Source organism: Culex quinquefasciatus, chromosome 3 (genome assembly GCF_015732765.1).
Source record: "Culex quinquefasciatus strain JHB chromosome 3, VPISU_Cqui_1.0_pri_paternal, whole genome shotgun sequence".
NCBI classification, from domain to species: domain Eukaryota; kingdom Metazoa; phylum Arthropoda; class Insecta; order Diptera; family Culicidae; genus Culex; species Culex quinquefasciatus.
Window position 1 is genome coordinate 7,009,422 of NC_051863.1, and position 16,291 is coordinate 7,025,712.

The window sequence follows — 16,291 nt, forward strand, 5'->3', positions numbered from 1 at the left end:
AAAATGTTACATCATTTGTGTATGGCGCTTACACACAACGATAAAGCTAACACCTAGGCTAACACCATTTTGCTGAAATTACAGTAAATCATCTCCTAGATCATCTCTAAATGTGACAAATACGAATTAATTGAGAATTCTGTAGAATCTAAAAAACAAAATCGAATACTGACTTTTCAGTTGATAAAATTTAACTTAATTCCAGCAACAAAAAAAAAGGCTTTTGAACACTTTTGTACATAAAGAGCCATCCTCGGGGCCATCCATAAACTACATGGACACTTTTTTGTTTGCAATTTTAGACTCCTACCCGTTGACAATTTACCATGCAAGCAAGTACATGTTTTATCCTTTTTTCCTTAAAACTTCAATGGAAAAAAGTAAACTGATTCCCCTGTCTTCCTTGGGGCTATCCCCTGAAATCAAAGATTGACCCATAAAAAGGCTTAACTCTAAATTTGAGTTCATTCTGACCACGAGAACCCCTCCCTCTTTTTGCTTGAAGTTTGTATGGAGAAAAATCTCAAAAAGGAATGGAGAAAAGCAACTCTGGAGTTTTTTTGAAAAGGTTCAATAAACCAAATTTCCAGTTTTTGTTTTATGGGTAAAAAAAACTGAAAAATGTGGTTTATTGGACCTTTCAAAAAAAAAAAAAAAAAAAAAAAACTCCAGAACTGTTTTACTATTTTACCTGTGGAGGGCGCCATATTTATACGATTCTTACAAGGATTCTTAGCATTCCTCAGATGTAGAAGCTCATTAAATTTAGAACAACTTTCCCCAAGACCGGGCGTAATATTGAATATTTGGCCCATTTGAAATGTTAGTCTTGATTCAAAAATTTTGAAAATATTTTTTTCGAAAAGATCGGAAAATTTTACGAATGTTTCATACTTTTACATTGTATATCGGATCATTAGTTGCTGAGATATCGACGTTAGAAAATGATGGGTTGTTTGGGTGAGACTTGGAAAACATCAATTTTCATGTTTTTAAACATTTGCATGGCAATATCTCAGCAACTAAGGGTCGTATCAACAATGTTCGAAAAAGCAAAAAACAGAGAATTTTCTCAGCTTTTCAAAAATATTTTTTTCAAAAGTGGGCAAACATGTGCACTCATTTTAAAAAATGAAATAGTGCGACTATTTTCAAAAAAGTAACCAAAAACTGGCCTTAACTTGAAAACGGTGCATTTTATCAAAATTTCACTAGAGTACTTTTTGAATGCAAATTTGATTTTACATCGAAAAATGAAGTTGAAAAATTTTTGCGACCAATATTTCGATTTTTTGAAAAAAATCAGTATTGATTCAAAAATACATAACTCGGTCAGAGATTTTTTGCACAACCTGAAAATTTCTGAAAAGTTGGCATTTGATGTCCTCTAAAATATATCAAAAAATGAAAAAAAAAATAGTGTTTTAGGCAAATGAAGTTTTAGTGACAAAAAAAGAAATATAAAAAATCACCAACATTTTTTTACCGTGTTCATTTTTTTTCAGTGTAGTCTATATCCATACCTACAACTTTGCCGAAGACACCAAATCGATCAAAAAATTTCTTCGAGAGCTGCCAAATTTGTATGGAAAATTTTATGGACAAACTAATGATGCAAAATGGCTTCTTTGGGTATACCGAAGGCACCAAAAAAGTTTCAGTCGGATTAAAAAATACAAAAATTAAAATTCCTTTAAAAAATACCGATTTTGTAGAGAACTGCTCAGCTGTAAGGGGCAACATGACACCCGCACTGCCAGGCAGGCAGGCAAGTGAGTACGTACGTGATTAAAACATAATTGATTGTAGGTAGCCTAATAACGTATTTGCAAAAAATCCTGAAAAATATGGTGTCTTCGGGAAACCTTTGTTCAAACTAAATGAAGATCTTAGTTCCAAGAATTGGGTACTAAAGCCCTATGTTAATTTATCTGTACAACGGTAAAAACACGATTAAATACCATTTCTGATCTTTGTTTTTTTCATTTTAATGCAAACATTTTTTTTGACAAGACAACATTTTTTCGATGGATCAGCAATGGTCCCCTTGGAACGAGCTGTCAAGAAGGACCGCGAGGTTAATTATTCAAAATTGATTTAAAAATCCAGTTTAAACTCTTTGTGTTCGTACAAAGGGTCATTGTACTCAGAAAAAAATAAGCTTTATCGCAGTAAACAATAATATCAGAAATATAAGCTTCATTTTAGGACTCAATTGGTACGAATTGGATAATTATTGCATTTTCCACAGGTAAAAACTGAAACAGTTGCTTTTCTCCATATATTTTGACGATTTTCCCATAAAAAACTTCAAGGGCTTAGAAGGAGCGGTTCTCGTGGTAAGAATGAGCTCAAATTTGGAATTTAGCCAATCTTTGATTTCAAAGGGTAGCCCCGAGGAAGCCCGGATGTGGACCACCCTAGTATGCAGTTTGCTTGTAATTATGAAGTATCACAATCCACAGCTTCCCTGCATTTGCTGATAAGAAGGAAACAATCATTTCAATTGCATCATTCCAGAATACTCTCGTCTACCACTAGAAACATGGAGTGTAAGTAGTTAAAAATATAATATAAAATTGGGCTAAAAATGCAACGAAATCCTCAGCAGCCAACCGGCATCAGCGCTTCAGGTGTTTGCTTTGTCCGGACACGGCAGTATTTGACAACGAGACTAGCATCAATCTCCATTCCGATCATCCAAAGCAGCCTCTAATCTCGGACGAGCTCCTGCTGGCTCAGTTCGGTACAAAAGCTGATGAACCTGAACACAACGAGATCAACGTGTTCAACTGTCCGTACTGTGATCGTCAACGACTCAGCATCTCGACCTTGTACGATCATCTCACGCTGGAACATCTGGATGTTCCGTTTAGCGTTCGCTGTCCGGTTTGCGTCTGCTTTCGTGGCCATGTTTCGATCCCGAATGGCGTACATCTAACAAAACATCTTGCAGAGAAGCACTGTTCTACACTTGAGCAATACCAAGCCCACATTACGGTCTACAAAATGTACGGCGATGGAGAATGTGAATTGTTACGTTTTGTTGCTTCTACATTACCACCTACATATTGCGAGAACGGGGTTCCTAGAAAACAGTCTGCTGACCCTGACTGAAAAGTCCGTCGGACGTCCGTCGTTTGTCGTCCGTGCAATCGTACGACGTCGCTCGACAATGTCGTGCGACTTTCGCACGAATGTCATACGTTTTTGCACCAAAATGTCGTATTTGTCGTGCGATCGATGATCGAAATTGTACGACATTGTCGTACGACATTCGACCGACGTCGCACGGTTTTGTTATTTAGAATGTCGTGCTATTGTCGTGTGCTGTCATTTCGGATTTTTGGGTTATGTTGCAGTTGAAAAAACTGTTGTTTTGTTTTTATTGATTTTTTTTTATTCCAGCTGTCAAAATTTCACAAAAATATTTATTGTACACTTAATTTCACTTGCGTATCGCCGATTCTTCCCCAACTTGGCTTCCTTCTGGATTTGCCTTGACCGCAGCTTCCGGCTTGGGTGTTGGTGTTCTTCTGAGGCGGCCGTGGCAGCATCATGGTCGTGTTGGACTTTTGTTCCTCGACGAGCTGATCAAAACCCGGATGCGACGCCTTGGCGACGATCTTGGATCTCCGACGGATTGATGTTTACCGGTACGAGGAAACGTGGGTTTTGTGGAGTACGAGTACGAAAAAACGGGGCTGCTTCCGTGGATTCTACGGAAGCCACGAGTGACACACGGGAACGCATTCCGGTTTCCGGCAGAATCAGATTGGAAAATGTTTGTTGCCTGAAAAAATATATCATCAATCAACAATTGGCAAGAATTTATAAATTAAATTCAGATTTCAATAATAATAATAATTATAAAATTTCAATTCAATAAAATTTCAAATATGTTTTTAAACTATGAAAGAAAAACTAAATTTATGAACTTTCAAAATTTAAACATTTAAAAAATTATAAATAATAGATGCCTAGATAGATGATAGATTTAAATTTAAAATTATTGCAATTAGTTTTGAAATCCGAGAATATTATTATTTGAAAATTGTACCTGATTTAAGAATGCTAAAAAAATCTCAAATTCTAAAATTCTAAAATTCTAAAATTCTAAAATTCTAAAATTCTAAAATTCTAAAATTCTAAAATTCTAAAATTCTAAAATTCTAAAATTCTAAAATTCTAAAATTCTAAAATTCTAAAATTCTAAAATTCTAAAATTCTAAAATTCTAAAATTCTAAAATTCTAAAATTCTAAAATTCTAAAATTCTAAAATTCTAAAATTCTAAAATTAAAATTCTAAAATTCTAAAATTCTAAAATTCTAAAATTCTAAAATTCTAAAGTTCTAAAATTAAAATTTAAAATTCAAAATTCTAAAATTCTAAAATTCTAAAATTCTAAAATTCTAAAATTCTAAAATTCTAAATTCTAAGTTAAAGGTTCAAAATTCTAAAATTCTAAAATTTAAAATTCTAAAATTCTAAGTTCAAAGGTTCTAAGGTTCTAAAATTCTAATTTAGTTCTAAAATTCAAAATTCTAAAATTCTAAAATTCTAAAATTCTAAAATTCTAAAATTCTAAAATTCTAAAATTCTAAAATTTAAAATTCTAAAATTCTAAAATTCTAAAATTCTAAAATTCTAAAGGTTCAAAATTCTAAAATTCTAAAATTCTAAAATTCTAAAATTCTAAAATTAAAAATTCTAAGTTCTAAAGTTCTAAGTTAAAATTCTAAAATTCTAAAATTCAAAATTCTAAAATTCTAAAATTAAAATTCTAAAATTCTAAAAATTCTAAAATTCTAAAGGTTAAAAATTCTAAATTCTAAAATTCTAAAATTTAAAATTCTAAAATTCTAATTCTAAAATTCTAAAATTCTAAATTCTAAAATTCAAAATTCTAAAATTCTAAAATTCTAAAATTCTAAAATTAAAATTCTAAAATTCTAAAATTCTAAATTCAAATTCTAAGATTCTAAAATTCTAAAATTCTAAAATTCTAAAATTCTAAAATTTAAAATTCTAAAATTCTAAAATTCTAAAATTCTAAAATTCTAAGTTCTAAAGTTCTAAAATTAAAGGTTCTAAGTTCTAGGTTAAAGGTTCTAGGTTCAAAATTCTAAAATTCTAAAATTCTAAAATTCTAAAATTAAAGGTTCAAAATTCTAAAATTAAAATTAAAATTCTAAAATTCTAAAATTCTAAAATTCAAATTTAAAAGGTTCTAAATTTAAAATTCTAAAATTCTAAAATTCTAAAATTCTAAAATTCTAAAATTCAAGGTTCTAAAATTCTAAAATTTAAAATTTAAAATTCTAAAATTCTAAAATTCTAAAATTCAAAATTCTAAAATTCTAAAATTCTAAAATTCTAAAATTCTAAAATTCTAAAATTCTAAAATTCTAAAATTCAAAATTAAAATTCTAAAATTCAAAATTCTAAAATTCTAAAATTCTAAAATTCTAAAATTCTAAAATTCTAAAATTCTAAAATTCTAAAATTCTAAATTCTAAAATTCTAAAATTCTAAAATTCAAATTCTAAAATTCTAAAATTAAAATTCTAAAATTCTAAAATTTAAAATTCTAAAATTCTAAAATTCTAAAATTCTAAAATTCTAAAATTCTAAAATTCTAAAATTCTATAATTCTATAATTCTGAAATTCTTAAAAATTTTAAGTTCCGAAATTCGAAATTTTAAAAATGAAAATTTTCTGAATTATAAAATTTTTGAATTTTAGGGTGCCTCAATACCAAAATCATTTATTTCATTTCGTGATATTTTTTTAAAATTTTGACTTTGTAAAATCCTTGAAAACTTTCAAAAGTTAAAAGATTTTTTTTTACTATTTAAAAATTTTTAAAAATAAAAATAGGGTATATGACCCTATTTTGGACCTAGTACCTATTTTGGACCTTTTTTTATTAATCGAGTTAGTTCAGGCTTTTAAAGTACGAATTCACTGAATCCAACCAACAGAAAGTGTAGGCAGGATCGTTTTGTATCTTACCCCTTCCAAAAATGTTAACATTTTTGATTATTTCCGCCTCTTCAGCCACTTTTTCCAACGCCATTCGAACTTCCTTTCATTTTCCTAGCACATCGATTAGGTCCAAAAATTCCGGCCTCGTTGCTTATCAGATTTGGCTCGCGACACCTTGATGATTTTTCTGTTTTGCACTGACACCAAGCAATTTCGTCCGGTTTCCGAGCAATGTAACTGTTGCTTATTTAATTCTTTCTTGTTTTCCGTCACTAAACTATTGATATAACTATTCTATTATCGAAAAAAACTCATTTCAAAATATATTTTCAAATCAGCCGCGTTGGATCAGTTTTTGGAGCTACTTTGCCGTCGGTTCAAGGCTATCACCAACACATGCATAACAAGGTGTTGCCAGTTTTGTTTATCAATTTATTTCGATATTTCATTGAAATTGATTGATTTTTTTTTAACTTAATATTTTGAATTGAATTTCTTTACTGTAATTATTTGAATGAAATCTAAGCTTTAAAAGCAAATGATTAACAGAAACAATGAAAATATGTTTTTAAACGATTAAAATGCAAATTGATGCTAGAGATTTAGATGATTGTTAGGACCGATTGCAAAGTATCCCAAAATTTAAACTGATGTTGATTTATTTTTGTCTTAACATCATTATCACCAATTTAGCCGCATATATTTTTAATTTTTGCTTCAAAAATGCAAACTGGCTACCCTGTTGGAATTGAAGGAAACGATTGAAAAACCTAAAGGGTCTAGTTCATTAAATCGTCAGCTGTCACCGTGACAGGAGCTGTCAACATCGTTTACGAGTGGTTTTGAAAAAGTCGTATGAATTAAATTTAAAAAAATCTTGAGTTAGTTTAAAAAGATCCTAAGCGCTAGTTGTAAACAAATCAATTTTTCGATTTGTTCTCGATCAATTTACGAATTATAAATAAAAAATGCTTTGAATTATCATCTGCACGTCTCTTAAATGCTCTTTACTGGAAAACAAACAAAATTTGGTTTGGTTCAGAAAAAAAATCAAATATATGTCGGAGATCGTGATGGCTTTTAAGACGTATTGCAAACTAATCAGAGAAATATACATATGGAAAATATATTTTTGTAAGTTTTATCTGATTTTGCATATTTATCGATATATAATTTTTAAAAATATAGGTATAACGATTTTTTTTTCGCCATTGGCAGCGTTGGTTTATAATAAATTACATTTTTAAGTTTTACCGTGTCAATCATGTTAGAAACACAATTAAACCAGCTAGAAAAATAAAAATCTTCGAAAAAATAGGCATAAGAGGTTAATGCGATGTCAACATTATTATGATTTGAGACATATAGCCGGGGTGACTTTGATAGGTTTGATATTTTTCCGCAAAATGAAGAGTAAAAATTGAATACGTACGGAATGGTATGGAATCATACTGACCGTGGTAGAGAAGTGCTCAAAGTACCTCATAAAGATCTTTTCATGAAATTTTGAAAAGTTTAAAAAGTCAGTTAACTATAACCACAGACAACAGACGTTTGGGCTCGATTCTTCCCTTGTGTAAATCATTGTTACAGATTTTTTAGTTGTGGCAATCCGTTTGTGGCGCTGCAGTCGCTTTGCCCTGACACATTGCCCGCTGTCAAAATATCGCTTTCCGCCTACTTTCATTTTGTTGGTTTTCAACGTTTGTAATCGTTTGTTCTGGTTCTGGTGTTTGAGGATCGCTTACACTAGAAATCCGGTGGGGGAATCTGACGCGCCGGGGAGAACATTCAAGATTCAGGCCTTTGGTATGGCGACGAGGGTTCGCCGGAAGTGGCGTCACTTGAAGGTGGGGTGGGTTTCGAGGGCGTTGAAGATGTTGATGCCTTGGAGGTGAGCGTTGAAATGATCGTGGTAGCTGGTTTGTCGGTTCCGGAGATAATCTTCGGAATGCGGTCGTTTGGGGCCAAAAGGTTTACGGGGTTGGCCGTGATAATAGCTCTTGCTGACGGCGCCGATGACATCCAGACTTTACCGTGTTATACCTTGCTGTTTTTCCTTCTTCGACAGTTCCGGATTGTTTCGTTTCTGGTTCCGGATCTTTTATCCTCCAAGAAACGCTTGCCCATCCTCCCGATTTCCACCGGGTCTCCTCCTTATTTTCGCTCACCTCTGTTGGTTTTGTTTATAAACACAACCAGCAAAAATTTGACAGCCTCAAGCGCGGCCTTGGTTGCTGTGTTAAAAACCATCAGATTAGACTATTTTTAATATTGATAATTAAATGAAAAAATCCATGTGCTCGTAAATCGTGTTAATTGATAATTAAAGTAGATTTACTATAGCATAAAAACACAATCTTTACCTTTTTATTTCTTTTCTCGAAAAATTTAAATAATATATTTTTAAACATTTTTGGGTGATGCATTTTCAAACACACCTTCTCAGAAAACCATCATGGCTGCTTTAGAGAGTGGCAATAGGCTAACAGATGGCGCTAGTAGATTAGCAGGATGCGGCAGCCATGTTTTTACACACGATTTTCAAAATATTTTGTTCTAGCCGCTACGTCTGTTGTCTGTGCTATAACTAAGAAAATGTTGATAAATAGCATTATTTTCATCTTCTCAACGTGTCATGATTTTTTCAATGAACATGATTTTGAATCGTAAAACGGAATGCATTTTCGGATTCTTCGGACAATCTTCTACCAGGAAAAGGTAAAATAAGTAATATAAATATTATTAAATTTTATTTGTTTTTGAAACATAATTTAAAAAATCTCATAATTTAAAGGCATTTCCAGTAAAACAAATTTCATATAAAATGTGAAAACTTTTGATTAATTCTTTAAATTCAGTTATACATGTAATATAAATCCATAATTTAATAAACAAAACTAGTTTCAACGAATTTCAGGCAAAGTTCTAAATTTTTAACAATATTACCTAAAATTTATATGTATTATATTAAAAAGCTTATAAAAATAATTAACTAAGTATTGACATAAATGATTTTCTTAAAAAAATATATCAGCAACCTAAGTGATGGTAAGTTCGAAGTAAAAATAATGTTTGAAAACCTCAAATCTGCTTTTAACAAGACAAACTATGACTATCAAAGGCACCCTGGTATTCAAACAAAGATTTTTTTGAAATATTACATTGTTTTTAAAGTGCAACATGTAGTTAATCTTTTTGTCAAGCAACTGTAAAGTTTAACATGACAGATGAGAAAGTTTCACACCAAGTTACAAGCTGTAATCTTCCTTTAAAATTTCTTGATTGTTTAATAATATTTGAACATAAGCTCTGCTTAAAATTTAGAACCTTTTTTCATTGTAACTTGTTATGTATCTGTGTCATTCATTTAATGTTAAGATAAGGTGTTTTTATTGCGAGTAATAACGGGTTGTCTTTTATGTTCTAATGCTTGAACAATTAGGTCGTAAGAATATGCAAATTGTAAATAGGACAGAGACCTTCTAAAGATGCGTGAGTTTCCATTCAATATGATTAAAACACGTTTTCAAATTCAAATCCATTGTTTCATCATAATTGTTTAATTTCTGAAATAAATATTTTCCAAATTATAATCGTGGATAGGCCCTTTGGTTTATCAAACCGAGTTTTTGTAAGTGTGCGTGTTGCCGCCGCACGCCGCAATTCGAGTTGTCCAAATTTCAACCAATCAGAGTGTGGGTCCAAAATAGGTTCAGCGATGTCTCTAAAATACATTCAATAAGTCCAAAAGCATCCAAAAATGTTTTACTTGAAATGCTTATTACAATGGAATGGTTAAATTATTTTAAATTTTCAATAGTACACTTTGTTAAGCATAAATTAAGGCACAAAACAATCCTGAAACGAGCCAAATTAGTTAGACCGTTCCTGAGAACTATGCGAAATATGTTGACGCTTTGCATAGTAGGTCCAAAATAGGGCCATATACCCTATATAAAAAAAAACAATTTTTAAAACTTAAAACAAAACTTAAACTTGTATTTTTTTTTCAATTTTGTAATATTTTTTTTTAAATTTTAGTTTGTTAAAGTTTTTAAAATTTGTATTTTATTGAAAATTTAAAAAAAATAAGATCTAAAAAATTAGTTTTTTTTTATTTTTAAAATTTTAAGAAACATATTAAGTTTTCAAATGCGTAATTAAAAAATAATAATCTTTGAAATTTTAGAATTTAAAAATATAAGTTATTTCAATTTTAGAATTTACAGAATTTACAATTTTGAATTTTAGAACTCATATTTTTTTTTAATATTAGAATTCAAAATTCCAACTCGTGCGTCCAACGTTTTGGGAATTCAAGAACTTTATAATGTTAGATTTTTTGTATTTATAAATTGAAGAATTTTAGTACTTAAGAATTAAGGAATTTTAGTGTTTAAGTTTTTGTCAATTAAAAAAAAATCTTATTTTTGAATTTCAATTTTTTTCAAAAATATTTGAAGACTTTGAGAATTTGAAGAATTAATAAATTCTAGAATTTAAGAAAAGAATACTAACAATTTGCACAATATCAAGAAATTCAATATTTAAATTTTCGAATTCTTACATTTTTAAGTTCTGAAATGCTAGAATTTTACAACTTTACAATTTCAGCGTTTAAGTTTTTAAAATTTTTAGTATTTTTGATTTTTTTATTTTTCAGTTTGGAATTATTGGATTGAAAAGTTGAGAATTTGTTTTGTTCCATTCATCCTATTTTGAATTTCGATCGTCCAATCGCACTTCCAGCACACCTCCATCGTTTCTAAAACATGACTCACCAGTTCCATTAGGTATGCGTCGCAACATCCCGCGGACGGTAAAACACCAAACACCAACCGCTTCCACGATCGCAAACTGGTTCCTTCCCGTCCCGTCTTCCGGAATGTCCCGCCGAGTAAACCATATTTCCCGTCCTCCTCCTCCTCCGCCACGAAGACCGAAATCTGGAATACAAGACACTTTGATTCGGTCACTCGCCCACTCCGGCCGGAACTTTCCGGCAGAAAAAGTAATTGAACCTAGTAAACAACTTACCTATTAACTGTCCAAAATCCTCCAAAAGCCTAAAAGCAACAACAACTGGTTCGACTCGGTTGCAATCAAGTCCGAACAAGATCAACAGAAGAGAACTGTCAAACTGTTTGCGTCGACGATAATCGACGTCGAATTGAAGGTAAATCGATTGAAAAAACCATGTCGAGCATGTCGAGTGTTTGTCGTCCGTTTGTCGTCCTTTCGACCAATCGATATCAAAACGGTAAAATCACAACCGTGCGACAACTCGTACGACGTGCGACATTTTTCAAACAGGGGAAACGTAAGCATTGTGTGCACGTTTCACGAAAGCTTGCTAAATTAATTTGAACTTTCAGAAAACCTTCTCAGCGTATGTGCTCTATTTGCTTGGAACTGGTGGGCGAGCACAACTGTCGGGAGCTGACCTGCAGACACAAATTTCACGCGGGGTGCATCGATCCGTGGACGGCGCAAAACGCAACTTGCCCTGTGTGCAGAACCGCCGTAACGTAACGGAACGTGATAATCTACCGTCAGCTGGGGTGAATCGGGATTTTTTTGGTACAATATTTAGATTTTGGAATATATGTTTTTTTTTACCTCTTAAGATTTCAAAATTTATTGAAATTGTAGATTTCTCAACATGTTATGTAAAAAACTAAAATCCTTGAACACACTTCAAATTACATAATCACATCTTGCTTAATTTACAGCCAATACTAAACACTAGACTAAGCATCTCGCTAAACATAATAAATTTCTGTTATAAATTCTATGGATGCTTGTTGGAAACTAGGTGCCTCCATGGATTCATTCTAAAGGAGGTATTAGACTACGGTAAACGAACAAACAAACTTCGCCAATATTTGTTTGCAGAAATTTCAGCTGTCATGATTACAAATTTCCCGGGAAACGGGAAATTTTCAATCAATTTCCCGGGAAATCCCGAGAATTTCCGGGAAATTTTTTAATTTATTGAAAATTGTTCTGATCTTGGTTCTGATTAATATTGGGAAAGAAAATGCATAGGACAGCGCCTTTGATGGATGAAATAAGTGTAAAGATCAATTCAAAGCTTGACTGCATGTAAAAAATCATACAACTTCAAGAATTTTTTTATATTTTTCTAAAATAAATTTAAAAATTATTTAAAAATTATTTCAGGTATTTTTCGATAAGAAGTATTTTTTTATTAAAGTGTTTGGGCAGTGAGTAAAATGAACCCCTACTCCACAAAAAAAAAAAAAAAACTTTCTTCTGTGACCAGTTGTAAAGAGTGTGGTTTGAAATTATGTTTTTTTTAATGAAAAATAACTTTTCTAAAACAAATCATACATGTTTCAGCTTTTGAACAAAATGGCAAAGCTTTTTAGTATTTCCTTAAAAATCTAACTTCTTGTGTTTGGTTTACTTAAAAAAACTTAATGTCTTCAAATATTTGAAGCAAATTTCAAAAATATTTTGCATGTTTTGGACATCTCTTAAACAATATGAAGTATTTTTCAAATATTTTTTAATGGTTTTATTATGCCACGTGATTTTCAGGTTTATGATTGACTTCGGTTGAATGCTTTTCATAGCACAAAAACATGATTTTAATTTTACGATAAATCAGAATAATTTCACAATATGACTTGATTTTTTTCCTTTTTAATCCTTTAACACTCATTGTTGAACCAGTGCTCCATAATTCTTTCACTCCAAATTGTAATTTCTTGAATACTTGGTATTAAACAAATTGAAGTTATTCTTCTTGCACAAACCAATCTGAAATATTGAACGATACGAACGCTATTTTTTAAAAATATGTTTTTTTAAATAAAATAATTCTTTAAAAAGGCTTACCTAGATTGTAACAGTTTATTTTCATTCAGCAAGATCAGCAAGATTTCAAAATTTCCCGGGAAACGGGAAATATTTTTTTTTCGAGAAATCCCGGGAGTTCCCGGAATTTGTTTTTCCGGGACGGGAAATTGAACGCTCTAGCTTGTATACATTTTGTCTTGTTTGCGATTTTACCGCAAACAAGTGTGCAAGTTTGACAAACTGTCAAACGTGAAAAAGTGCGAGTTTGTTTGTTTGCCATAGTCTAATACCTCCTTTGAGAAAGCTTATTCAATGCCCACTGAGAAGGTGGAGGCGCATGGTTTCTCAGAATTATTTCATTGCATTCATGTTGTCATCTTGTTATGTTTTGTTCTGGCTAGAAATGAACTAAAATCTCAATTAAAATGGATTTTCATTGTAAGATTATTAGAGAGTGTTCATGAAACCCATATTTGACGGACCATGATTCCCGATTCGCCCCAGAAGACGGTGCGTCTCCTGCCAAATAGGCTCTCGACGCAAAAATAGAACTCCCAAGTAGCTGCCAGTCAAAATCAGTGATGTGCTGATTTTTTATTCAATCCTCAAAGTTCATCAGACTTCCGCGAAACCACGAAAAATCACTCATTACGGTTCATGATGTTTTCAATCAAATTGAGATCGAATCGGAAAACGGAGTATATTTCAAATTTGAAATTACACAAAATTTAGTGAGTAATGCTTCTTGACCACCTACACGGCTAGGAAGCCACTTGTCCTTTCCGGAACCGGTTTCGGCGATTCAGTTTAGCTTGAAGCTTGTTCTGTTCTTGTCGAACAATTCTGTGAACTGTTGTCAGGATATTTTTGCGGACTGTGGTACAGAGCAAGAAAAAAAAATCTACTTTTACGTTGCCTCTTTATTATTCAACTTGTGCCGACAATCTCTTTGTCTGCTCCAACATTTCAGAACGGTTGATGGCTGATGGTTACCGAATCCGAGAAAATTTTCATAAAACAAGGGTTTTTCATTTTAATTATTTTTCTGAAGAAGTGTTATTCATTCTTTCACGGAACTTGCTGGGAATTTTGGTTATGGCTGTGGGGCTTGTTTAATCAGCACCTCTAGCGAGCCCAGCTCTTTGAGGAAGGTGGGGCAACAATATGGACGTTTTGAAAATTCTTTCGTCATTTATGGGCACCCCCTGACCAAATTTAGAACAAATTTCTGAAGATGGTGGGGCAGTTGCCCCATGTTGCTCCCGTTGCTCCACCCTCCACGCTAGTGATCAGCATCATATTTTGTGTTTTTTTTTTAAACTATAGTGTTATCTACGTGCGCATGTATTGCGTATACGTACACGAAAAGATTGAGGTCAAATTTTGTACCCGTCAGCAAAACAAATGGTGTGCAAGTGTGCTTGAGAGCGGGCTTAGATATAGAGTTATCTAAGCCCGCTCTCACGCATACAAGAACGCCATTTGTTTTGCTGGCGGGTACAAAATTTAACCTCACTTTTTTCGTGTACGTACACGCAATACATGCGCACGTAGATAACTCTATTGCTGCAGCAGCAGGCTCAACAATGCGGCTAAAAACTTTTCTTCCTAGGGTATTTTAACCATTAGTGGACCCCCTAGTAGAGCCGAAGCACATTTTTCACAAATTTTCAATATTTTAAGCACTTTTTCATAACCCTTTGAACAAAATAATGGAATCTGGAGTGTTTTGAACAATTTTGAGTATTTGTTTCATCAGTTTTTTGTTTTTGAGCAGAAAAATAGCCATTTGAAAAAAAAGTTTTTTTTGCCTGTTATGGACCCCCTTTTCCTATACTGCCCATAATTGAAAATTCGGCTATTATGCCAAATCAAGTATTCCGAGAAAAACGCGTTTTAGTGTTTGTCACAAAATCTCCGTCAAGGCAATTTCCCATAAGAGTGGCATATTAGCCGTTTGGTTTTTCGCATCGGCAGCCAAGTCTAAACACTATTTCAGTAAAATTCAAGTTCCAGAAGATGCGTTGGAACATCCTCTACCACCTGGTGCTAATATCTCGTTTTTGCCAAAAGTGGATATTAGCCGTTTTTTCAATAGTGGGCAGTATAGTGGACCCGGGTCCATAATCCGATTATGGACCCGGGTCCACTATAGGCAAACTGTTATTTTTATACCTAATTTAACCGATATTTGATGTTTTGATGCATTGTGTAGGTCTAATGATAGATATAATGAATAAAAGATGGATTTTGCTCACTTTTCATCATGAACAAATATGTTTTGTTAACAAATTTGGCATTAAACAACAAAAAAACCAAATAGACATTTAAACACATTTATTTCCTAACAAGATCAGAGAAAACGTTTCAAAAACCACTGTAAACATAAAATAATTTAAAAAAAGTAATTTTGATGCACATTTTTTCATATTAAATACATAAATGGTTGACCAAAACTAAACAATAGATTTTTTTACAGTTGCTGATAAAACCACGCATGTTTATTTAAAAAAAATGTTTTGTAATTGATTTATTATTATAAAATATCATTTCAAACTGCAACTATGATGCTTCTGTTAAGTACCATTAACTAAAGTTTTGATTAATTATAAATTCTTTCGGCTTCAGCATATTTGGTACTTTTAACATGAAAACATCTATATTTATACTCATAATTGAAAAAAATATGCGTTTAGGTTGATTACAACAAGCATTTATTGTATATTTAAGACAAACATTTGCTTAAATACACAGTTTTCTTTATTTTTGTAAGTTAAATTAACAGGGGTCCACTTTTGGAAAAGTTTAGATTTTCGTTGTCCTATATTGGACCCCCATAATTTTTGCTAGAAAATTGCATTTCTTCGCTTTATTTTAGTAAATATCCTTAAACTTTCATAACTTCGACTTGCTGAAGTTAAATAATCAGTCAAAAAATGATTAGATGGTTAATTCAATCATAAAATATAAATGCAGTTTTGTTGTGAAAATGCTAGTGGCCATGGCTGATTTCAGATGTCGAACTCAAAACACTTATTTTGGTGAAAAGGACAATTCAATGTCAGTCAACATTGTTCTAAATGATGCTGAACATGCCAAATAAAAGATTTGTAGACAACAACACGCTTGAAATTGTGATTTTATTGAATTTTCCATTAAAAACCCTTCAGAGGGTCCACTATAGGAAAGGGGTCCACTAATGGATAACGTACCCTAAACTGCATCGATTTCACAAGTTGAATCGCAATTTTAAATGATTAAACTAAGACTTTTGCAACAAATCCGGACCAAACTAAAGACCAATGGTAAACATAGCTTAGTCCAAGGTTCCATCTCGCAAATTAATTCAATTCTCTCAACTGATACAATACCTCATAACGCTGAATTGCTGCTGCTGCTGCTGCTGTTGATGCTGTTGTTGCTGATGCTGCAACTGTTGCTTGTCTCCACTTCCTCCGCCAACGCCATTATC

The 16,291-nt window shown here is 32.1% G+C and overlaps 1 protein-coding gene and 1 long non-coding RNA gene across 2 annotated transcripts; one reads left to right on the forward strand and one right to left on the reverse strand.

Annotated features, from left to right (window-relative positions):
• Positions 1 to 2,471: 2,471 nt before the first annotated feature.
• Positions 2,472 to 11,578, forward strand: LOC6032228. Its single transcript, XM_038266394.1, has 3 exons — positions 2,472 to 2,552; positions 2,609 to 3,107; positions 11,370 to 11,578. Exons 1-3 carry the CDS (start codon positions 2,546 to 2,548, stop codon positions 11,524 to 11,526), a joined length of 663 nt encoding a protein of 220 aa, XP_038122322.1. The 5' UTR covers positions 2,472 to 2,545; the 3' UTR covers positions 11,527 to 11,578.
• LOC119770471 lies at positions 10,624 to 11,168 on the reverse strand. Its single transcript, XR_005278842.1, has 2 exons — positions 11,032 to 11,168; positions 10,624 to 10,940 (listed from the first exon to the last, which is right to left on the reverse strand). It is a non-coding gene; the product is annotated as an uncharacterized LOC119770471 (long non-coding RNA).
• Positions 11,579 to 16,291: the final 4,713 nt, after the last annotated feature.

Excerpts from the sequence above, each read along its gene's own strand:
- LOC6032228 (XM_038266394.1), top strand. Across the intron at positions 3,108-11,369 it reads CCTAGAAAACAGTCTGCTGA|AAAACCTTCTCAGCGTATGT; the intron begins CCCTGACTGAAA and ends TTGAACTTTCAG.